General features: G+C 39.0%; 1 protein-coding gene across 1 annotated transcript; it reads right to left on the minus strand.

The window, feature by feature from the left end:
- hsf4 (heat shock transcription factor 4) lies at window positions 1-25,299 on the minus strand. The gene is made up of 13 exons (XM_067591092.1): window positions 25,011-25,299; window positions 22,708-22,816; window positions 22,385-22,512; window positions 20,241-20,365; window positions 16,736-16,811; window positions 12,648-12,715; window positions 11,624-11,723; window positions 9,741-9,859; window positions 9,136-9,366; window positions 8,833-8,950; window positions 8,536-8,601; window positions 3,511-3,608; window positions 1-2,675 (listed from the first exon to the last, which is right to left on the minus strand). Exons 1-12 carry the CDS (start codon window positions 25,134-25,136, stop codon window positions 3,549-3,551), a joined length of 1,326 nt encoding a protein of 441 aa, XP_067447193.1. The 5' UTR covers window positions 25,137-25,299; the 3' UTR covers window positions 1-2,675; window positions 3,511-3,548.
- Window positions 25,300-25,529: the final 230 nt, after the last annotated feature.

Below are 25,529 nucleotides of genomic sequence, written 5' to 3' on the forward strand. Positions count from 1 at the left end.
ATACATATTCAGTTTATTTGACTCTCTGTAACAATACACTTTAGTCTTTGCAAAAAGCCATTTAAAACAATTCACATTTTCAGCAGATTGTGGCCCACTTTCAAAAGCATCTGAACACTAAGACCGTTTCCGTGTTTTTACTGGCAGCGGGTGTGTTTGTTGTAACAGGAAAGGGTTGTTCTGTCTGTTGATTTGGTGATATATGTTAAATTTATTTATGATGTATTACTGTGCATTATGATGTATTATGATGTATATACAATGTATGTAGTGGGCAGTTGTCTTTTTATGTCCGTTCATAGTGCAGAGTTGCTTTTGAGATGCCAGGCTTTGTTACAGCAGAGATCTATTCACTCAATGAACAAAAATACTTCCTTATCAATCTGCAATCCTGACAAGCATAAATGTCATTTGAACACACATCCGTTCATTTCCAGTGCAAATGATTAAATGGAAAACAGAATAAATTAAGAACACAACAGCAACTGAATGTGTGTATCCATCACTCCTTGAAAAAAAAATCATTAACACTCATATTATTGTGAGGAACAAGAATAAATGCTATTTCTAAAATGTACTGTATACTCTCAAATATCATACAACTGTGATTTTTAGTGCAATTTCACGTGTCATACACCACAGCTCGCTTTCTCTCCCTTCTCCCCGAAACATGCACAGAGAAGAGGGTCAAAAATGTTAACCTCAGAGAGACAAGTGCAGGGGGCAGTTTGCATTAGCTTTTAAACATAATTAAATTATTATAATTACAAAATTTAGGTAAATCTACAGAATATTAACATACTCTATCTATTCTATGTCCTCTTCAAGCTACTAGCTCAATTTCAATCATGTCTGTACCAGATTCATTTTTGACTTTTTGACTTTTGCATGGAAATCACACGTCTTGAAAGTTGTGATAGTTGTAGTTATTATAAAGTTAGTAGCAGTAATAGTGCTCAACAGATTCAATCTTTGAGAAAATTAGATTTTTAGCTCTTTTCAAAAAGCTAATGCAAATCGCTGCCCTGACTCATAGCCCTGCTACCAGGAACATGCAGGTCTGACAGCAGAGCTGCTGGTCGGATCTACAGTCATTTGGCTCAAATCACTTTGGTCCGACTCTGTGTAAAAGGCCAGCAGGGCCTTCAGACTCACAGGCTAACATTATTCCTCTGCAGTGCATTTCTCTATGGTGTGTTCCAGTCCACCACTCACAGTTGCTGTTTCCTACATTCCTATGGTCATCCATGTATTGCAATTATGTGAGTTCTCACAGTTCTGTACAGTATTGCACAATTCAACTCGTCTCCGGGAAGCTTCCCAGAAGTATATTTAGTACTAAGTTAACCTTTAAACTGTTGCCTGCAACCAGTGCTGAGGAGTAATATATTACATTGAATGGCATTATCAGTTACAGTTATTAAGCATTTTTAGTAATCCAGAGAATAAATCTGCATTTCTTTAAGCAGGTATTCATAGTTTTATAACAGATTAAATGCTCAAGTAACCACCTCACCATACATTTAATGAAACACAGTCAACCATAATGAAATTCTTTTCAAAGACTGGCTGGTTGAGTATTTTTTTTTTCTTTGTTTTTTTAGTTTTGTTTTTACAAAGTATGAAAGGCAGTACCCCACTCTGTTGACTGTTTACCAGGGTTTCCGTGCTCTATGCACACTCATTACGAGTTTGATTAAACCCTGCCATTGAGGCCAGTGTGTCTTTTTGACATGCAGGTGTAGAATGATGGTCATTTACAAACAGAAAATGAATGACCTTTGTCATAACTGTATATAACTAGTGATACAGATTGTGCAAAAATGCAGTGGTGTTCTTGGTTTTGTCAAATGAGAAGCCCATCTTTTTATATTTCCTTAAAACTTCACATTTAAATGGACAGAAGTAACTCTGAAGAGAAGTCTCTGGCTACATGTCAGGCCTGTGCAAAGATACATTAGATGGGTGTTGAAAGTGTGTAAAACCTCCTATTGTGTTATACTTTAAAAAAAAAAAAAAAACCAAAGGTTTCTCAATGGATTTTAGAGTGGCTTGAATCCATAGTTTTGCTAGAAGAACCTTTCATATTACTGAATGCTAACTCATCTCTCATCTATCTTAACACATTTAAAATGATTTGAAATGCATGAAGTATATGAGGAGCCCTTAAATGTTCTACACCCTTACACAGACAGAAAAAAAAAAAAAAAAATCACAGACACACTTGTAATATATGCTACATTGCCCCTCCAAGATGGTTTTCCACAGCGACTATTTTGCCAAAGTTTGCTCCTAGATACAAGTACAGTATTTTTGTCATAAGGATAAAATAATAAAAATATTCACTTGTATACATCCGTAATAGATTCTTTATAGGAAGAAAAAGTCACTTCCACAAGCAGGAACTCCCTCTCACACAAAGACTAAAGTGCTGGAGCCAAGAATGCACTGTCTGCATCCAGCTGGCTTAATATTGGAGTCTTGATATAAGAACTTTGATCAGTTCATTAAAAAAAAAAAATATCACATGATCTATACAGGCTTTTTCATTGCTGCATTTTGTAGGTATGTGGATGTAAAGAAGGAAAAGTGAAGCCACGTGTATGAAACAGCCTGGCAGGGCCGTGGGATCAAACTCATGCAGAGTGGAATGAGGGACCGGCAGCTTCTGTGGCCTGAGGAGAGAAGTACAAAAGGATGGCAGAGTCAGTCTTTGGGCATGCAGAGACCCTCCATATTTACACATGCACTATGGAAAGCAACAGTAAGCAGAATAACCTGTAAGATGAAAATATGGTAAGTAATGGTGATCTTTCTTTCATGGAGGGGGCTTTAAGTTCCAGTTTAAATGAAACTGTTAGTCTAGATTTTTTCAAGTTTGTCTAAATACAATACTTACATGTCATGTGTACATTAACAACATTATTAAATGCTGTAATCATCCATCCTTCAACACTAGCCATGTGGTGATCCCTTCCTAACATGACTACTCTGTAAAAATTGGTGGACAAAAGTTCAACCAAAGCTGATATGAAAAAATGATCTTACAAACAAATACTGTCTGTTCAGCCAGTGCTTCACATATCTCAATTCCAAAAACACATCAATGAGCCACACTGGTGCACTGGCTGACGTGTTCCTTCATTACATGGGCATTGTAGTTTATTTTGACTCAACCTCACATACACTGTCTTGCTGCTGTAAATACTTGTTAGTGTATTAATCTGTGGAAATATCCCCCATCAAATAAATGATTTACACATGTTTGAGAAGTAAAAACTGCAGTGCTTGCGCGTTTTAGGTAATTATTATTCCTTTTTGTTAAAAAAAAGAAAAGAGTATGTATTAATGACCTTTTTTTAAAGATTTATTTCTTCAGCAGGAACAAACAGTCTTGTGGCTAACACCGACTAACACATTGTTGGCTTTGACTTGACACTGTCAGATTAGTATGTCCTCCATTTGTTGAATTAGTCACCACTTCACTAACAGAAGTCACAGGATTGTTACCTTGCACTTCAGAAAGGACAGTCCACAGCACAGATCCATCACTGTTCCTCGCAGCCAGAAGCTGGAAAAGCCTCCGCTTCCTGGTTCTGGAACATGTACTGTGAGCAAAACACACACACACAAACACACATACATTTAGTATCTTAACCCCAAACCTTTAATTTTATAATCAAAAAATGAATGCTTGTGCCTCGTAGCAGTGCTTCCCAACCTTTTTCCTTAAGGGACCCCTATTTTACCATCGAGAACACTGATGACTCTACCCCTCTGTAGGCAAGTAATTTCTTAATGACACCATCATTTGTGGGATAGAAAATCAGCCACAGGAAGGAGTGACTGGATCATTCAGTAAAAGCATCAATGTATTATATTTCCTCCCAAGTCAGGTTTTCTCATGACCAAAAAAGATTAAAGTTGTGCTGAGGCTCCTATAGATGTCTTATAATCATGTAACATATGATAAATCAGTAGAACATGAGGCAAACAAGGCACAAACAGGCTGTGACTGGAAGTGGAAAAACCTGCAGCACACTCTAATTACTGGGAGTAGTATTGACTGCCAACTGCACAAACAAAACTAAACAGAAAGTGAGGAGAAATGAGCTCTCTTTTAGATGAGACTATACTCAACATCGAGTGTCTGCTTTTTATGCAGAAAATTAAAGAGCTAGTGTGTAAGATTTAGGGGGATCTATAGGCAGAAATTGAATATAATGTTCATATTCATAAGTATGTTTTTATTGATGTGTAATCACCTGAAACCAAGAATTACTGTGTTATCGTTAGCTTAGAACAAGCCTTTTATATCTACACAAGCAGCGGGTCCTCTATCTACAGTAGCCCAGAATGGACAAACCAAACACTGACTCTAGAGAGGGCCTTTTGCATTTTTTCACAAGTTTCGTGGCTACTGTAGGTTCTCCTACACGCTTGGAAGGGGAGGGGTTATCAGTTGGTTGCAGTCTGCGACCTCACCGCTAGATGCCACTAAATCCTACACATTGGTCCTTTAAAGCTCTGGATGATGGATGATAATGTCATGCTGTCATGTTATGATGCATTTTTCTAGGAGCATTTGCGGAAAATGAGGCATAAAAGTATTATAGGTAGATCAATGACCAGTTTCTGGAATTTAAAGATTTTCATTAAAAAGCAGGAAGTGGAATCGTCGCCAAGATCAAGAGTTGTATATTGCATGACCAGACTGCAGAAGACAAGGTTACACTATGATAATCTGCTGGACAATCAGTACCACCATCAGTTAAGTCAATAGAAAGTGTTTATAAGTTGTTACAAGCAACTTTGTTGATGGTCAATAAAAAAATACATTTTACAACATATATAAAAAACAAAATTCCAGAGCCTATTAATGTAAAAATATTTCATCCCAGAAGTTTGACTGCTGGACACAAGATGTCTCCTCCTTCACTGTAAAGTCCATTCTCAGTGTTTGTACACTGGAGGTTTCAAGCTTCCACTTCACACTTTGTAAATTGAATATTGGACCAAGATTGGCTTCCAAACTAGTTGTAATGTCACAAATCCTGCTCATAGGCCCGCCCCTTAAAATCTGATCTTCAATGAGCAGGAAGAAACTTTCCACTTTCAGCAGATGAACATGAAAACAAACTCTGCACATACATCATTCTATACAGTGAAGCTCAAACTTCCAACTGTAGGAACAAGAAGAAAAACACATTTTTGAGTGGAGGAGGACTTTTGTACAAATCATAACAACGGGCATGAATTGTGACATCACAACTAATCTGGAGTCAATTGAGGTCCAGTGTGATGTGGAAACTTGAAACCACCAGTGCACATACACTGAGAATGGACTTAAAAAACATTGAAACCTTTTTTAAAATTACTTAACTGAGTGTAACTGGAAAATTGATGTTTATTGCCCTTCGTTATTGACTTACTGACATTTGTAATTACTTACCTATGTATGACTACTACTTAATGACTAATTAGGAAGTGAGAAACTCATGAGTGTTTCTTAATGACACAACTTTTAATGACTCACCAGAAGGAGATTTTTCACAATCTGGCAACCCAAATGCTTTTATTAATGGCATATAATTGATCTATTAAGTATTAACAAATGTTGCTTAGAACTTAATAAAGGGTGCCATATGAAAAAGTGGAACCAGAAAATCGTCTGGGAACTTACTTTGCACTGCTCATATCCTTAAGGCAAGGCAAGTTTATTTGTATAGCACATTTCAACAACAAGGCAATTCAAAGTGCTTGAAAAAGGAGTAGTTCAACATTTTAGGAAATATGCTTATTTGCATATTATTATTATGATTTATGCCTCTTTAATGTCTGTTTGTTAAATATGAAGTAAGACCTGGGAGACAATTAGCTTAGCTTAGCATACAGACAGGAAGCAGGGGGTAAAAGCCAGCGTGGCTCCATCCAAAGTTTAACGAAATTTACCTACCAACACTTCTTCTCTGCCTCTCAGACTGCTCTAACCATTGGTAACACACTTCCCCATTGCGGCCTTAAACAGCATGTTCTCTTCATGCAGTCGGACAAATTAAGCAAGATAAACTGGTCTCAAGAAATATTCCATCTCTTTCAATGCAATTAAGCATTTGGCTCAAAGTATTGCATTGCATCTCCAATCAGCAAATATCTCTCATGATAAAGAAGCAACAAACACAGAGGGACTGAAACATGACTGCATGAGAATTCACTGTCTAAAGCCACTCTTGTGCGACAGGTGTTGCACCCCAATTCCACAACGTAGCACATTACAGGAAACGAAAACATTTTCGTGATCACAGCTGAAGATAAGAGTGCAGCTGTTGTGTTTCACAATACAGTTGCAACAGCATGATCAAAATTTTAATATTACAAAACAGTAGCAATATTTAAGGAACTAACTGCTGCTGGACATTCAGAGTCACTGATGAGGACACGTTTGATATGGCACATAAGTATTCAATGATTTAAACCTGTTTGCAAATCAGTCATAATTTCATGGCACTTATTTCCCATCTAACCTCTCTCCTCTCCTCCTCAACTGTTAGATGAAATTTTAAAATGCTAATGTAAAGCATTTTTGGAGAGGTGCTGTATGTTCTTGGGCTGTTGTGTACACTTCCTGTGGAAGTTGCTGGTAACATGAGAACTTTTCACAAGGTGAATCACATGAACAACTATCTCTCTACAGTGTGTTGAGACAGACTGAACAGCCTCACCAGCTTATCTATTCAATGCCAGGTGGCCAGAAAATTAGACTTCAGTTCCATTATTGATTACTTTGCTAGCAAGCACGTTTAGCAAAGGGCTCTCTGATAATGGTGGTAACAACATTCAGCAATGCTCCTGTTTGTATTACACCAGATCTCGAAGCTAAGACTCAAATTGGACAATTTGATCTTCATCCTCAACTGCACAGCATTAAGCATTTATAGTAGCTCCTCGAAAAATTGTGAGCTGTGTGTAAAATCATTATTGTAGTTTCAAATACGTACAACCACAGATTCCTCATATATTACTTAGTAACATTAATGCCGCAGTTCTGTTTAATTTGCAGCTGTTGAAACTTGAATCCTGTCTCATAGTACTATTAGCTGCTGTTTAGTGTTTGGGCATCTGATAATCCTTGACATGTCATGGATCTGTCACTCAAACTGGACCGGCAGCAAAACACGCACAGCCTCATGTGTCTGTTTTAACACAGTGCTATTTTCAGTCTCAACAAACCCTTAAAGTGAAGGCCTACCAGCCACAGAGCCCAGTGAGGAGTTACCCATGTTATTCATTTGACATGGGATCTGAGTGAATCACTTCTCAGGGAATTGTGGGGCAGCAACTGACACATTTTTGGCATGACTGTGCAAGAGAAAAGGTAGGGTTGAAAGTTTAAACTAAGCTGATCAAGCAACTTCAACTTCATATTTTTCTCAGGAGTTGGTGGAGACCAAATCAGAGCTAAAAGGAGTGTGAATATTGGACTCACATTCATCAGGTGGCCAGAAACACAACTCCAAATGAATGCTTATGTCACTTCCTGTCTGCTATATGTTTAAATAAGCAATTGTTTGCTGACAAGTTTTCCATATCAACTTTATAAGGTGATATCAATTGTTTCCGCAGGTTAAAAGAAAATAACTTTACACAAATATATTTAAAATAAAGACCTCCTCCCAACAGGTGGCATAAGAACATACATCTACTTCCACCTTCACTAGTGAATGTAATCATACATTGTTTCAACAAATGTTGTTGTATTTCTGGAGAGGACAGTCATTATTCACAAAGACACATGATGTGGTTTGTCAGGAAAATTTAAATGTGGACTTTTTTTGGAGTTTCAACAAAAATGCCAAATGCTTTTGTTTCTCTGGAAAGAACTATCCCCATCTAGTCTTTAAAAGGAGCTTGAAATAACCACAGGGTTAACAGTGCTTTGTATATCCAAACTCTGTGTGTTAACACAGAATATAAAGTGAATTTTAGATGCAGCACGATTATATACAAAGTCAATGTAAAGATGACATGAAGTTGCCTGGAGCAGTGCGAATTGACGCGAAGATACGCCTGAGTTGAAAATGTTGAAAATGTTTCAACTTCTACAGAAAATGTATGGCTTTATGAATCTATTTATTAATCTGCTTTATGAATCATAAACATACAGAGGGAAATAATAGAAAGAACCAGAGTTTTCTGGTGAATTCTGAGTTCAGTCAGAGGCTGAACTGAACACAAACACACAGAAACACTCCTACAGACAAGGTCAGTGCTGGATAGCTTACAGCTAAAATCCAGTTGGTACATCAGTACATCACCTTGAGTCCTGCTTTATATTGTTGTTATAATCCTCAGTTATCAGTTAGTAACATAATAAGTAAGGGTGCGTTATCTAAACTTGGGAAGCTAATGTGCATGTAAGTAGTCAAGCAGAAAGTCTGCCATCACGTTGCATGATGGTTACTCTTGAGTGGAAAAGGCATCTTCCCTTAAGCGCTGTTCACGTTATCTATATATACAAAGTTGTATGTGACTTACTGATTTGAGGTTGGACTCCATTTCTGTGAAGTTCCACTCAGTCAGAGGCAGGCTTAAACTGAAGGGCTGAAAAGAGAATAAAATGTATTCAGAAGAGAGAGAAAAAATGTATTCATTCAGGTCAGTGTTTAGGAATAGCTCAATTCATCGGTCACTGTGTACTTTGTAAGCAGTGACGGATTAAACTACCAGATCATACATATCTGAATCTATGTGCAGTTCACCAAGTCATCTGTCAGTGTGTTTCTATATGTGCATGTGTAATGGTGCATCTATATACAGTATAGGCCTACTGACATCCATAACAGCACTGGTCCCAGCTTCCACAGTACTCTGCTGATGGCTCCTGAGCAGCAGCTGCTGCAACTCCTCCAGGCTCATATCCACGTTCTCCACTGCATCTGAAACTTCCACTCTGCACACACACACACACACACACACACACACACCCACAGTAGTATGTAATATATGAAATGACACACAGGGTTGCTTGCTCACTACTTGCATCAGTGTGCTGTTTAGTGTGTGTGTAAATAACTGCTTATACATTGCATTCTGTATGCATGTGTGTGCAACTGTGATCTGTATGTTAGCACCTACCTGTCCAGGGCAGGTCTCTTACTCCTCCTCTCTATCATTGAGGCCGTTGAGCCCCTCCCCTCCAGAACAGACTGGACCATTGCAACGGGGAGGACAGGAGGTTCTGAGGAGCACACCTCACAGGAGGAGGTCAATGCTACAGCCTCTCCTCCTCCTACACTGCCTCCTTTCCCTCCTCCTCTCACTCCTGGACTCACAGGCTCTTCTTTGATAAGCATCAGGCACTTCTCCCTGTTAGTAAAGTCAAATACTGCGAGTCAAAAACAGAACTAAAAGTACAATAAGGCACGGTTCAATTTGCCACATCAAGCGCATCTCTATTAAGCCCGCGATAAGTTTGATGAATCAGCACCAACTGCCTCATCATACTCGTAGTACTCAATAATAAACATTGTTCTAGAAAAATGGTTGTTACATGCTGCAATGGATGTAGAGCTGATGTTGGACATTTATGATGGGAAATGTCACATAGAAGAAAACCATACAAGAAATGATAAAGCAAAATCTCCATTATGGATGACATCAATCCATTTAGTAGTAGTGGTATTAATAGTAATAGTTGTTGTAGCAGTATTAATAATATTATGGGTATTAACGTCACTTACCTGGTGTCATCAGGCTGCATCTGGAGAGCCATGCTGGCCTGAGACATGTCAGTAACATCTGATATGATTGGTCCTCCTGTCAGCCCACTGGTGGAGCAAGAAGCAGTATCACTGGATGGCTTTGGAAGGAGAAGAGAGGACTGTGATGCATGTCTGCTCATGGCTGTAAAAACTCTCCTCTGCTCATATTTCTTTTCCTGATTTAAGTTGATAATGTAATATTGCAGATCTACACTGTCCTAAACATGTCAAATACATATTTGGTCAAAGTTGAGTAAAAATTAAAGAATCTGAAACTGATATTTGGACATTTGTTTCACCATATGAAACATTTATGTCATAGACATATATACAGCATAATATTTGCAGTAGCTACAAATGGAGCTAAAAATCAAGTCAAACCACAGTAACTGCTCTCTGGCTGTACACTTACTACATCTTGGTTTTGCAATGCAGCTCAGGCTGTAATATTTGGACTGTAAATCCCACCATCACACTTACTGCACTCTCACAGAGGAACGGACAACTACACAGAGGTTTTCCTCGCTGTAATCATTCCTCCTGTTCATACTGGCTATTAAAAGATCCCCTTCAAATGTGCTTCAACGTAAATGAAAGAATCCACAGTGTGTCCACACAGTCATTTTGTGCAAAAATACATTTAGAAGTCTGAAGCTGAATCTGAAGCTTATATTCAGCTTCAGCAGTCTGAGTTAATCATATCAAGTAGATATCTGACACATTTACAGTCTTTTTAGCATCAAATTCCCTCTTTGTGTTTCCTCGGACAGTGTTTCCCTGTTGACCTGCAGTGGAAGTATAGTAACAAAAAGAGGGACTTTGGCATTAAAAAGACTTTAACGATGAAAGATATCTACTGAAGCTTCATATTAGCTTCAGATAAACTTTTAAATACATTTTTTCACAGAGAGAGGCTTGTGAATTTTGTCCCCCATCACTCACATTGTAAGAGCAATACGAAAGGATCCTCTAATGGTCAGTTTGAACCGGAGTAATGATCATAGCAAGAAAAACCTATTTCAATGTTTATTTGGGCACCTGACTGTTGTTTTAAGACAGACTTGAAAAATTGTGAACCTGTCCATTAAAGGCATGAAATTAAGGCATTAAAACCTAGTTACTGCTTTGTAGGGCAGTATGTTCCCCTTGTGTGACTAGTGTTACAAACTAGGATATAAAAATAGTCATTTCACTTCAAGGCTTTGTTTCTCATACACACCACATCCATAGCCCTCCAAATCTGTCACTACGCACTGCTTCCCTCTAGTGTTGATATAACACAACAACTAACCTGATGGCAGCAGGGTGCTAAAGGAGATTTATGTCCAGATAATATATTAACTATGATGTAGTGGATATGCCATGTTTCAAGTACACTTTAAATTTTGATTCGAATAAATGTCTTGAGCTGCTGAAGAAAGCGATTACTTCTGTATCAGGCATGCTGTGTGGACTAAATCAAGTGGCTTTAAAGATAAATTTGAAATCCCAACATGGCGAAGCACTTAGAAATGCCAGCCAGTAACTACAAAGTTGATGTTTACGGCATGTGGCTGCCAACATCATTTGTGCTGAATGTGGAAGGTCAGCAGCACAGTAGTGTACTAATTTTAGTTCCCAGCAAAATGACAAAGTGTCATTAAAAGAGGCTGCAGAACACTGATAATTCTGCAAGAGCTTCATTTTTGGAAAAGAGACACATTTACATGTTACTACTCTAGAAAACACCACAACTAAAATAATTTTCCTCATGTTATACGTCCTTAGGGGTTTCAGGGGTTATGAAGCAGCTACAGTATATTTTGTCACTGTGGTAAACACATCAGGTGTAAAAAATGAATATAATTTGCATATTTTCTCACCGACTGGATGTAGAAGGGCTCATGCATGGGCTCCATCGGGTTATTATGACTGAACTTCGAGGCAGGAGGGCTGGGAGAACCATCATCAAGCATCAGGGGCCTAGGAGGTCATTCGTTTTCATTCAGTTACACATCTGGAGTTATAGCGGCTATGCAAAGTCAATGACAGCAGGACCTGATGAAACTAGTACTGACTTTTAGCATTTTTCCTGTTTTTGAAGGTGCTGAATTGTTGTATGAATGAATGGTTGTATGATAGATAAAATGAATACTGGGCATGTTTAGCCTTGATTAGACAATTCAAAGTAAGGATGTGACAAGAAATGAGAGGAAAGAAAGGGGTTCCAGTAATCTGGGATGTTATGATGTCAGCCTAAATACTGTAAAACTGAGAAAAAAACCCAGTATCTAACTATCGATAGTTATCATGTCTGTGATATTCAAAATAACTGATGTGTAAGTTTAATAATGTGGTCACTTAGAGTAAAAGATGGTGCATAATTGCACCTTTGCCAGGTAACACAACACTGACCCTGAAATACATGTTTCTTTAGTACTTTTGTGTTCCAGCGTGCCTTTCCTTTCTCATGTCGGCCTTGTTCACACTCAGCAGCAAAGCTGAACCAGCATTTTACACACACAGGCTGTAGCAGGGTCATGCACTCTGCTCTGCCTTCACTGTGTGCGAATGTGTGTGTGTGTGTGTGTGTGTGTGTGTGTGTGTGTGTGTGTATGTGTGTGTGTGTGTGTGTGTGTGTGTGTGTGTGTGTTTGTGTGTGTCTGACTGACTGATTCAGCACTTGTCTCCATTCACTGCGCTTGTTGAGTTAGATTGTTCAGTTTGTCAGCTGAGCCAGCCCTTCCCTCTGCCCCACTGTGGCCCTATTTGTCTCACTTTTGTTGATTGCTCCCCTGTGTGTGTATGTATGTGTGTGTGTGTGTGTGTGTGTGTGTGTGTGTGTGTGTGCATGCGTGCGTGTGCGTGATTGTGTGGGTTTGTGTGTGTGTGCATGCATGTACTCACAGCTTTCTCTTTAGGCCCACAGTGCTGGGTGTGTTGGACTGCATCTGGCTGAACAGAAACTGAATCAGCTGGCAAAGAGAGAAAAAGCACAGCATGAATCAGCATCCTCCTCACACACACACACACACACAGAAAACACACACATACTGTCCCATTATTTCTTTCTTGGAACATAAAAGCAAAGAAAGGAAAGTGAATTGCATGACCCATAACCCCCCACCTCCCACTGTATCATCTTATCAAACACAACTGTTAGTAAATGTTCCCTCGACTTTATCAAGAATTGTTGCTAGAAATAAATGTTTGATATGTCTTTGGGAAGGACTTCACTGCGTGGCATTTATATGCTGTAAATGTTTGAACCAATGAGAACACTGGGTTACATGATGTAACACACTGCACACATTAGCTTAGCACATGAGAAAAATATTGACCATTTGTGTGTGATAGAGTAAGAATGTCACAATGAACTTAGCAACCAAAATCCCAGGATGAAAAAACAATTAATCCAAGAAAGGATATCTGACGGTGAAATGATACTAAATTTCACACAGTGGCAGATATCTGGCTGGCTGCATCAGTTGTAGTAGTAGTACTGTAGTAGTGGTATTCGTTCAGAGTTAGTTAGTTGTAACTGAAGCAGTGTGTCAAGGTAATAGAAGATCGCTCCTCATCTCTGCTTGAGGCTGAACTGTGACTGTACAGTTGTATTGTGGGTCAAGATGTGCCGGTTTACTGTTTTTACTATGTACTGTGGTGAAACATTTCCATTACCATCATTACTGCAATTATCAACATGAGCACAGCATAGCTCTCCTGCCTTTATTAGCAGTTTAATTTTGATAAACCACAAGAAAAAAAAACTTGTAACAATCAAGCAGAGACACAAAAGTCACAGCAAGACTAGAGAAGCAGGCTTCTTGTTTGTCCAGCTTTAGCTACACTGGATATGACTTACTATGCTAAAATTAGCTAGTCAACTTATTCATGTACTTAATTGCTCTGCAGACCCCCCATGAGCTGTGTCCTTAAAGGGGACCTATCATGCTTTTTGTGATTTTCTGTTATTTATATACTCTTATGATATTGGATATCTATATTAAACATGGTCCAAAGGTCCAAAACCTGCGGTGAACATATGTAGAAATGCTGTTTGTGATGGTTTTTTATACCTTACCTTTTCTACCTACATCAGCTCATCATGCATGCCCATTAACAGCCATCTGTTCTATAGGCTTGGTTGCTAAGGTTGTAGCTAAGGTTTTTCCATGTGTTGTTTGCGTTGTCCGCTCTCATATTTCAGATTGGATTTCGGCTCAAGCATGTACGGATGTATTTGAGAAGTTGATGTTTCGAGTAAAGAATTAGAAAAAAAGTAATGAAATCCTACTGCTATAGTTTGTTTCATGGTTTGTTGACGTAGCTGTTTGATGTCTGTCAAGGGGCAGCTTCCGAGAGCTGGCCAATCAGAAGAGAGTGCGCTCATCGGAAAGAGCCTTAAAGAGACAGGCACTAAAACGGCCTGTTTTAGACGGAGGCTGAACCATAGGCTGTATAAAGAAGGACATAGCAAGATGTGACGTCACCCATTGGTTTGTATTGGAGCCAGTTTGAAGCTCAGATTGCAGATTATGGTCAGCACCATTGTTTCTGTTTGGAGCCAGGACCCTCCAAATAAGGAGTGTGGAGTGTTGCCTTTCCTGCTCTGGAAACACATCCCCAGCGCCGCCGCTACATACACATGCATCACGGACTGTGCGTAGGGCACCAAGTGCCGGATGGGCACCAAACAGCACCTCAATAATTCATGAGTAAAATGCTGTTAAAACACAAACAATGCCTCTCTCCTACCATAGTAAGATAGACAACCAGCTACAACTCAATTTTCACCCAAATGAGACCAATGTTATTAGTCCAAATGAGCTGGACTGATAACATTGGTCTCTGTGTACAGCCAGCTATGAGACGAGTGTGCAGGGGCTGTCTAAAAAGTGCAACACCAAAAAGAGATACTACAAAAATATTCGGTAACTTCACTCTTATACAGTGTACTGTACCTAAAATCACTTCACACATTAGCGGTCTCCTGTTGGTTATACTACAACACTTAGTTTGGAAAAATGTGCTTTGTTTTTTAGCCTGTTCTATAGTTATGTAGTATATTATATAGGCTACTGACTTTGCAAAGTGAGTACATTTTTATGACTTCTCTTCTGTTATGTGTGACTAATTGTACAGTTCAGTTTTTCTTATTTGTATTTATTTGTATTTTTTTATTTATCTGAACAATAATGGTAGCTTCCACATATTTGTGTGTTGTTGTTTTTGGGGATTTTTTTTGCCTGTTTTGTAGTTAGTTATATAGTGTCCAATCACCTGCCAGTCTCCATGGACGACTTCTCAGATGGTTCTGTGTAACAAACTATCTGACATGTCAGGTTAGGTATCGTTATCAAGTAACATTAAACTTACTGAAATATTGCCACAATAGTCAGACTCAGTGTAAGTCCCAGAGACGGGGAGAGCTGCATGTGAGCCAACTGTCAGTCACAGCTGTCAATCATCGCCTACACAGCAGCCATCAAAGCTACTATAAGTATTCAATCTTATTAACAATAAGCAATAACAATGACCAGCAGCACACTTATTAGAGGGCCTGAATTTTGTGATCAATACCATAATGACTCATTGAAAAAAAATGATTGAATCAGTATTTCTAGAGAGAAGTTGATGCTTTTTGAATGGGAGTCAATTGGAGGGATTTTTTGGAGCCAGCATCTAGCAGCCATCGGTGGCATTGCACTTTAAGAAACTTCTGCACTGGTTTCAGCCTCAAGTCATGGTAATTGCTTGGGCTAAGATAAATAAGGAGTTTTTTGAACTGTAAATCATACAAAGATATTCCAGGAGAGCCCCAGATTAAAAATATAAGCCTGGAAATTTGCATAATATGTCCCCTTTAATAATCTTAATTGACATGTAGCCAGTTTATGAGAGCTGAGTCGTAAGGTTCAGTGAGAGAGAGAAAGCTGCATTTTACATTACTGATAACATTTCACACATCACATTCTTCCTCACAGACCAGATTCAGCTCTGGCTGTGGTGTTTGTTAGTAGTGATGTGGAGAAGGTGTGCAGACGGGCAGGTGGTGCTAGTGGCTTGTAAGAGCCCAATCTGTGCTGCGGTCCATCGCTATTATGTTCTAACATTCTGCCTTTTAACCATTAATACCCAGCAGGAAACACTTAAAGTCCCCCTCCACTCAAAAATATGTTTTTCTTTTTGTTCCTACAGTTGGATGTTGTCCAGAATGATGTATGTGCAGAGTTTGACACTAGAAAGTCTATCTACTGAAAGTGGAAAGTTTCTCTGTGCTCATTGAAAATTCAATTATTAGGGGCGGGTGCACAAGCATGATTTATCACACCTAGTTCTTAAGCCAGTCCTCGTCCAATATTCAGCGTACACAAGTGTGATGTGGAAACTTGAAGTGCACATAAACTGAGAATGGACTTGACTGAGAAGAAGTAGGAGACATCTTGTTTCCAACAGTTATACTCCTGAGATGAAATATATTTGCATATGTATAGATTCTGGAATGTGTAATTGTAAACTTTTTTTTTCGTGGAAAAAATGTATCAGACACAAATTATTATTCAAAGTAGAGAATTTTATATAAATCTTTAAAAATGTCTAGAGGGGATCTGTAAAGTTCTTGCACACTAAAATACAATTTATGAATCATAAAACATCATGAATGAAAGTGAATCACAGTGATCAACCGTGATTCTCACAGTGTTTTAGGGGTGCAATGCTAAATCAGTGGACTCTTTTAAAGATAGGTATACTGTAGGACCAGATATAAAGATATGCACCCAGTGCACACTGAAGAAGACCTGCACAAATCTACACCCTAAACTACATGACTGACTGTAAGAGTTCCTCCAGATGATCTCACATGTGAGGCTCTAACTACAGTGTAAAAAGATCAGCAAGATCAGGATTCACTTACTGTTCAGAGCATACAAACACACACACACACAAACACACACACACACACACACACACACACACACACACAGACTGACCTTGTTCATGACTTTCTGTTGCTGTGTGTGGTTCTGTCTCAGTGAGACCACCTCTCTCCACAGCACTTCATTTTGCCTGCAAGGAGAGACAGATCATGTAGACAGATGTTTAGTACAGCAGAAAATTTGATTTGTTATAAAAGTTAATTTCATTTTTGTGAAAAATCTGAAAGCCTGTTAATCTGAACATAGCTTGTTTTACATCCTTTTATCATTCATGCTAAATGAATTCAATTAAATTTGTTTTGGGGTTTTTTTTGCTGCTCATACTGACCCAAAATGAAGGAAATTGTGGGTTTAAATAAGATTTGAGTTCTTCCATGTGGATTTTCAGCATTTTCCCTCATTAGTGTGAAATATCCTTGAACTGAGATGCAGAAATGGGACTCAAGTAAGTCAGCTGATCAGTACTAAAACAAGGGTCAATAGGTTTCCTTTTTTCTTTAAAGCCTACTATGAACAAACTCGTAAAAACACACAAAAATAGTTTAATATCCCCCAAGTGTTTTCTTATTCACAGCTCTGTCTTTGATTTTTTTAATACAGACACCAAAGAGTGCGCCCATTTACCCTAACCTTTACCCTGCACCAGGGAGAATATTTTACAAAAGGCTTTACAGTAGGAAGATCAAACGGATCAGCATGTAATCTGAATTGTTATGTTTTGACTCCGATAGGACATACAGTATAGCTTTATGTTCATTGCATACACACACACACACACACACACACACACACACACACACACACACACACACACACACACACACACACACTCACACTCACACTCACACACACATTAGGGCGTCTTAATCCAGGTTTAACGCCCTAACCTGACACTGAAGAGTGTGCCCAATCATCCCTTTCCACTGCTCTTTGATGTATAAACCTCATCCACTTGTCCTCCCAACCAGAAGACGACAGTATTGCTATGGATGGATTCATCACAAGAGAGTGTGCAATTTTTGGTCGTAACAGTCACTTCGCAGCAGCAGCACTTTATTGTATCTGTCAGAAAGAGGGCAGAACTGTTTGAGGAGACTGTGTGCTTACATACTGTCTCTATTGTGTTCAGGAAATCCACTGTCAACTGTAGTTCTCTTGCTATCTCAAGACAGTCCACCCTAAGATGGTGCACATGCGATCTTTTTGATTTCCTTTTATTTCATTACAAGCTAGACAGAAGTGCCTAACAGTTATTTGCTTGTCTCACTGTGTGATGGCACCATAGCTACAAGTTATTCAGCTTCCAATTGCACCACCTGGCTAATTCCCCAGTAGACTACTCAAGAGTATTGTCACAGGCATACTGTGCCTGGAGAGCAGTCCCAGACCGGGACGGGCTGGTTAGTGTTGTTAAGATTATTTGACAGACTTCCTAAGATGTGCATGCACAGTCCAAGCCTCTCAATGTAATGCAAAGTGACTGGACTTTCAGGAGGAAGTGAGGAGAAAACAGCTCATGCCATGAACTGGAAAATCAGCCCTGATCTCTCTTTCTTTCTGCACAGCTCTAGATAGCAGCAGCTAAATACATTCTTTCTTCTTTAGAAATGGAGAATGTTTGTTATGTGTGCCCACGTGCACTGACACGGTATATGGTAAATGGGTAAAACTTATAAAAATATAAAAAGTATATAAACTACTAATTAACGTTTTATAACACACTACAGTGTAGTTGTAAGCAGATATAAATGCTTATTAATGTAGTACTCAACTATAATTCCTGTGGGCAACCATAACTGGATGCTGGTATATAAACAGATATCGAATGACAATTATAATAATATAATATTTGTTGTAATGGCTGCCTAATGCTTTACATTTATATACACTTAAAATGTCCATATATCTGCTACATTATAGTGTGTTGTAAACAATTTATTACATTTTTTATACTACATATGAATGTTAAATAGCAGGACTTAAGGTATAGTGTACCAATAAAGGTAGACAGTGTGACTGCATATTTAATATCCTGTCTTAGCAATAGCACAACCAATGCTGGATATGTCTGAGTAGTCAGGTCAAACATAACACTTACAAAATAGGCATTTGTGTACTGGTTGTGCTGTTCTCTTGCATTGTTGGGCTCTGGTGAGACCTGTCCAGCATGCTTATTGGAGGAGTAGATGGACTCTGACTGATCATATTTTGACAGTGTGCTCACCACCTTCTGTTTATTCCGGAGAGGCAGGTAAAGAAAGTTGGTCATTTTTTAAAACTCTTCTTTTGTAAGACGATTTACAGTCAATCAGGCTTGTTTACCGTCATGTTGGCTGCCTCTCCTCCTTCTGTATTGCAGGTTGGACAGGTGGAGAGTGGCAGCTTGCTCTAAGCTGAGTCTTTATGACAAGGGTGAAGTTAAGCTCATAGGCACCAGTTAGAGAGTGATGAGCTCTGTTATAAGGAAAAGCCTGTGTTCCTAAACCTCATGTATGTATATTTATGTAACCATAATTTCTGCCCTTCCAACTCTGTCCTGTGTGAGACTAAAGCAATTAAGAAATGCAAAAAACCCTCCTTTGACTTTGAGCATGTCAATGTGAATTTAGATTTGGACCTTTCGCCATTTTAAAACAAGATCTCATATTACTAAAGACAAAAGTCCAAAAAGACCATGCCCACATGCATGGTCGTACAGGTGCACGTGCGCACATATAATCATCCTTTCTAAGAATGTCGTTAGTCGCTACTGGTGTGCGCGTGCGTGCGTTCGTGTGCGTGCATGTGTGCGTGCGTGCATGCGTGTGTGTGAGCGTGCGTGTGCATGTGTGTGTGTTAGTCAGGTGAGCAGGTGAACATTCTCTCCTCTCATTAGCAAACAATACGGAGCACAAAGCAGCTCCAGCACACAATGGAAACACAGCAGCTATTTTCAGCAACAATAGCCTCTAGAGAAAAACTCACTGGGTGATTTGTTCCAACTTAGCAAGAGGAATAACACACACACACAATTTACTTTCTTTGATTTTTTTTTTTAGGCCATTCAATTTCTATTGCTGTTCAACCCAACAAAGTTGTAGTCACAGAGGACAAATTTAGCTTTGTTTGTGAAATATCTATTGAAAGAATACTTAAACACAGGGAATGCTATGATTTTTAAAAGAAAGAGAGAATGTCCTGATTTATTGCTGTCAATTTTACCCTGTCACTTCCAAGTTAAGTACAGTGCACACCGTAGACTACTGTTCAGTTATTTGCCCGGACACTCAGAAACCAACCAGTAATTCTAAAAAACTACCTGGCCTCAGGTATTCTGTGTGTCAAGAAATGAGGGACAATTTAATTAAACACACCTCTTTTGACAAATATTCAAACTGTGAGCACAATATGGAAGAGAAAAAGGTACTAGTGCTAAAGTTTAGTGTACATTACAACCATTACCCCACTAGTGTCGGTCACACATCAACAGCAGGTGATGGGAATGGGTTTTGGTGGAGGCCTAAGTGCTCGTGGGGCCATGACACACACACACACACGCACACACATCCTCTCTACTCACTGTTTCATGTCCTGCATCTGGCACTCCATGTTGTCCTGTTGTGTTCTGAGAAGCTGAACTTCATACAGCAGTTTACTGAGGTCCTCCTGACGAACTTTGGTCTCTTCACTCTTCACTATGGATACCTGCACACACAAAGTACAGCTCAATTTAAAGTCCGTCTAAAGGGAAGTCAGAGATTTCTTTTTAAACACATTATACATGTTAGAAAATAATTGCTGAAAACATGAAAAGACTATGAACTATGTAGTACTGAATTGTGGAGTTAGAGTGTTAAACTGTTTTTCATCATTTCTGTGTTCAGGATTTTTTGGGCAGGCCTGAAATAGTGGCTCGATGACATAGAGGGGCTACTAGCACCTCCCCCACTATATAAACACTAAAGCCGCAAGTACTCATAGTTACTATTATTACTGTTTTACAAACTTTCATCTGAGACAACTGGGATTCACTTCGGATAATCTGCTGTTACTGGTGAATTGGGCCATTTTCGGTCAACATTAGCATAGACGCAGGCTGACACTGGCCACCACCAGTGGCTTTGGCTTCAGCACTGGCTGTGCAACTAGGAGGTCCCCGGCCAGAGGGAGAGCATTTGCCTGGCAGCGCTTCACTAAAAAGTACAGTGTGAGAGGCAATTGCTCCAAGAGTGACAGCCACAATGAAGCTGCCAAGGACTTTCCAGCAGACAAGTGAGTGACGTTAAGTGCACCGTACTCCATTGAAAAAAATGACAATTTAAGATAACAATGATTGGTGATGGATCGCTTGTTAACTAGTCATTTAAGTTACATTTTTACTGAAACAAGTCTACATTTACCTAAAATAGGTGTTGAATTAAACAGTGGCTCCTAACATTACTTTATTTTTAAAATATGATCCATTTTGCTTGCCTGACACCTACAAACAAAGCCTATTTTAAATTGTATATTTTTATATGGGAGTTTGGTATTTGCGGCTATTCAGTTGGGCCATGCCTTCAGTGGACACGCCCCCAGCATTTCAGAGCAGAGAGTACTGTTTGTTTTTCCACAATTTTGAAACCTAATGTTATATACTTGGTCATTCGAATTTGGCTGTGTGGTCAAATACACATTTTTCTGTGGTGTGAGAAAGACATATTTATTATTGATTTACACAGACTTTACTGTCGGTCTGTCCACTTTGGTCTCAGTAACTACTGGGTTGCATAACATTCCTGGTCCCCAGAGGATGAGTCCTAATGTTTTTGGTGATCCCCCTGACTTTTCCTCTAGCACCACTAGCAGGTGGCATTTGTAGTTTTGGGTGAAAGTTTTCAACAGTAATTTTAGTACCATAATATCTGGTACAGATGATCATGTCCCTCTCAAGGTAACTTTGGTGACACCTCCACTTTTTATCTTGCACCATGATCAGGTCAAAATTTTTAGGACAAATACCTGCAAAACTAATGACATTCCTATTAGTACTGGGTGTAATTTGTGTTTTTTGCTAATTAGCACGTTAGCATGCTGACAAGCAGTAGCGTTGTGCCCATTCAACTTGAGAGGACACATGCCCCCCTCAAATATTTAAGATAAGTGTTTTTAAGTAGCCTTAATAATATAGTATGTAAACAGAAGTCGCTTTTCTGCATGTTTTTATTTGTATTTAACTCTGCCGCTACACAAACTCCCCTTTCTCTGTTTAAGCCACTTGCTTCCTTCCAGCTAGAAAGCTGGAAGTCATGTTGAGTCTTTGCATATTGCAGCTGTGTTAATTGCAGTGTGAGGTATGAATAACTCATAAGCACAGCTGTATGCAGTACATATTATAAAGCCCTTTGAGGCAAATTTGTGATTTTGGCATCTAATTGAATGAACAATTGTGCTACTGAGTCCTAGCTTGGGCATGTTAAGCTTTAATGGCTTTGATGGGAGTCTCATTATCCTAGGAGGGTAGATGAGTAAATTATTAAGTGTAAATAAATACATGTTGAAAAAAATCTGATGTGGTAGAAATGTGGTGAAGGCATCTTTTACATGCTTCATTTACATGTGCACTAAATTCAAATTACAGACTTCTTCAACGCTACACATATGAAGCCTGTCTGTATTATTCTAAGACACATTCTGGTCGTTGTCTTTGAGACATTGTGTGTGCATGTGTGTGTGTGTCCATACCTTTCTCTTGATATGCTCCAGCATGTGTTCATGTCCCTGGAGGAAGTACAGATGTTGGAACTCTGTATCGTCTCGCTCAGGCTTCACCAGACCACTCTGCTCAATGTTCACCACCTTACGGAAACCATCTAGATACACACATAACAGCAAACACACAACGTAGAATAGAAATACATACTGTAATGAAGAGGAGAGGAGAGGAGAGGAGAGAAGAGGAGAGGAGAGGAGAGGAGAGAGGAGAAGAGAAGAGAAGAGAAGAGAAGAGAAGAGAAGAGAAGAGAAGAGAAGAAAAGAGAAGAGAAGAGAAGAGAAAGTTGACTTACACATGTTGAGTTGTCGAACGAAGCTCGCCATATTATTGTGTTTAAAGTACTTTGGCAGAACTTCCTTTGCAAAGCGTCCCTGGTCAAACACATGGAAACTAGTCCCAGTCTGAAATACAGAACATAGTCAGGAATAGAGTTAGTTAAAAGCATTTCTGGCAATATCTCACACATAAAAATGTGGATCCTGGTCTGACACACAGACAAACTCCTGCTCACTGTGAATGAAAACACAAATTTTCATTTACCAAAAAATTTAATTATCACATGCACAGGGATATGAATAGCCAGGTTCATTTTCCAAGGCTCACAGGCCAAAAATGGGATAAGAGTCATAACTGGGATACCAATGTCCATGTCAACATAAAGAGATATGTTGGACTTTTGAACCCAAAGCAGAATAGTTTGGCTTTAGCACACTTTATCACAGATTCTGCATGAACTTTTTAGAGTCGCTTTGTTGTAATCTTTGCTTGTTAGATTCCTTTGCAGCCATTTCATTTGTGAGTTAAGGTCACATATAACCCTCACTCTTGTTTTACCCAGTACAATATGGAGGCTATCTTTATCTCTTCAAAACTGCTGCCCAAAACATTTAATTTGCAACAGTCTGTCAGTGATAATGTTCTACATTACTGTCGTAAACATGACTCACCACCTGTTGACTGCCAAGGAAGCGGATGTTGGATGGAAGCAGATGAAGTCATGTGAAATAATGCAATCTGAATACTAAAAGTTGTTTTGTGAGGAGGTGGAATATTTTTCCTACAGTGCAGTATCTACTCATCAGCAGCTAAATTCAGCTCAGTCAGCCAATCAAACAGATTCTCTCACTGTGAGGGATGAGTCACGCTCTCTCTCCCAATGTTACACTCTACTAAACAACTGCAATAGCATTGTTTTGCTCTAAAAAGCAGTTTGGATTGTAAATACTTAAAATATCATTTACATCTAAAGGGAGTTAGCAAAGCCCAAAGCACAACAGGTGGTAAAATTTGTTAAGTTAAGACAACTGTAATAAGATGTTGCTGTTACCTTGTATGTAGTGATGCATACTTGCCTACTAATAGTCTGACAATGCAACAGCTGATGCTGCACACTCTAACTATAGATGTCATGGGACTGGACAGCATCTGTCTGTGTGTTTGTCTCCCTATGAAGAAGAACAGCTGTCCTCTTACAGCTCATCGCTGAAGCCTCCTCTTTGTGTCACAACTCATACCCAAGAACAAAAAAAGTAAACACGTACTGTAGAAAACAATGTATATAATCTCAATGTAAAACCTTGATTGAGTACTTTTAATTGCACTCAGAATTTTAAATTTAGCTGACCATCCTGGGCCAAAGGTCAAAAGTTAAGTAATAGCTGAATGTAAAGGTGAGGTCATCAGAGTGCCAAAGAAAGCACGATACTCTGGCAGAGTATACACACCAGTTAAATGTTAATATAGTTAGTATAGCCTAGCCATTCATAAAATCTTTGAACCCATCATAAGTGGCACTGTTTTACTATTAATCTGTGGTACACAGAGTACATCAGATAAGCATGATACAGGTATTTTGATATAACCAGTTCAAAGTACCTTTCAATAGATAATGGATAGAAAGTTTAAGAATTAACAAGGCAACCTGAGGTCTTCGTGTAGGGCTCTTGTGAAGTTCGCCTATCCATATAAAGACCACAATGTACCAGGAGATTACCATCAGGGTAGCAAGACTGTGATACAGGCTGCCTGCTAATAGCATAGGCTAGCTAGCTCCTTATATTTAAACATATCTTTATAAACTGTCTTTTGAACAATCAATCCTTTTTTTGATATATTTATTGCTGTATCACTTTATATTTATTGTTCATGTTGCCCTCTTTATTCATTTATTAGCAAAATTGTTATATGTTTGTTGTTTGTAAGTTGCTAAGCAGTACATTTTGATTAGCCCTGTGTCTACTTTTCATGCTTGATGTTTTTTAAAATATATGACACTTTCTAACAACCGCCACTGATTAAAATTACTGTTAAACATTTGTAAGTGGTATGATAGTATCAACATACGTCATTTTCTTACTGTTTGAAAAGTAACCAAATGGGCTGGTCCTAAACAGAAAAGAACAGGAAGGTGATGCTACAGTAGCACTCGGTGTGTTCACTGAGGAAGACAATAAATACTGTAACTCTGAGTTGTTTTTTTAAACTGACATAACTTTTGACAAATGGGAAACACACTGCCAGGATTATAATACTATAGATAATTACATTTCTGACATAGTTACAACTGTACTGCGGATATTTTGTGGACTGACTCACAGCACTCCAGCAGATGAGGTGGTTGGTATCTGGATCCTCCACCAGCGTCCATAGCTTGGTGAGAAAGGCCGGGACATTGCTGGCGTAGCTGCCATCTACACCCATGGCACCTGGAGACTCCTGCATACTGACACCTGTCCACTGCCAACGCTCGCCACAACAGGAATCCAAATGTGTGTATGTGTGTGTGTGTGTGGAAAGTGTGTGTGTGTGTATGTGCGTATGTATGTGCAGACCCCCAGACTAGTCCATGTTTGAGAGACTCCACTTCTGATGATCCGTTACTGATAATCCCAAGTTTGTCTCAGTCTCGTTGATTCCATTTCAGTCGGTCAAACTGTCTCTGTGCGTCCTTGTCGACACAATCTCACCGTCTCTGATTTTCACTTTGTTTCTTTTCTTTGCTATTTCTCCTCACTGGACTTGTCTGTTGAATATATACTCCTGTGTTTGTGGCTCTTTCAGTTTCTTTTTCTCTATCACTCTCCTCTCTCGGCCACACCAGTCATCCAACTGAAT

The sequence above is a fragment of the Thunnus thynnus genome, chromosome 5 (genome assembly GCF_963924715.1).
Source record: "Thunnus thynnus chromosome 5, fThuThy2.1, whole genome shotgun sequence".
NCBI lineage: Eukaryota > Metazoa > Chordata > Actinopteri > Scombriformes > Scombridae > Thunnus > Thunnus thynnus.

Coding starts and splice junctions, on each gene's coding strand:
- hsf4 (XM_067591092.1), bottom strand. CDS start 25,136: ATGCAGGAGTCTCCAGGTGCCATGGGTGTAGATGGCAGCTACGCCAGC. Junction 22,513..22,707: donor CGTTCGACAACTCAACATGT/GTAAGTCAACTT, acceptor GTGTGTATCTAG/ATGGTTTCCGTAAGGTGGTG. Junction 9,860..11,623: donor AGCCCTTCTACATCCAGTCG/GTGAGAAAATAT, acceptor CTCCTTCCAAAG/CCATCCAGTGATACTGCTTC.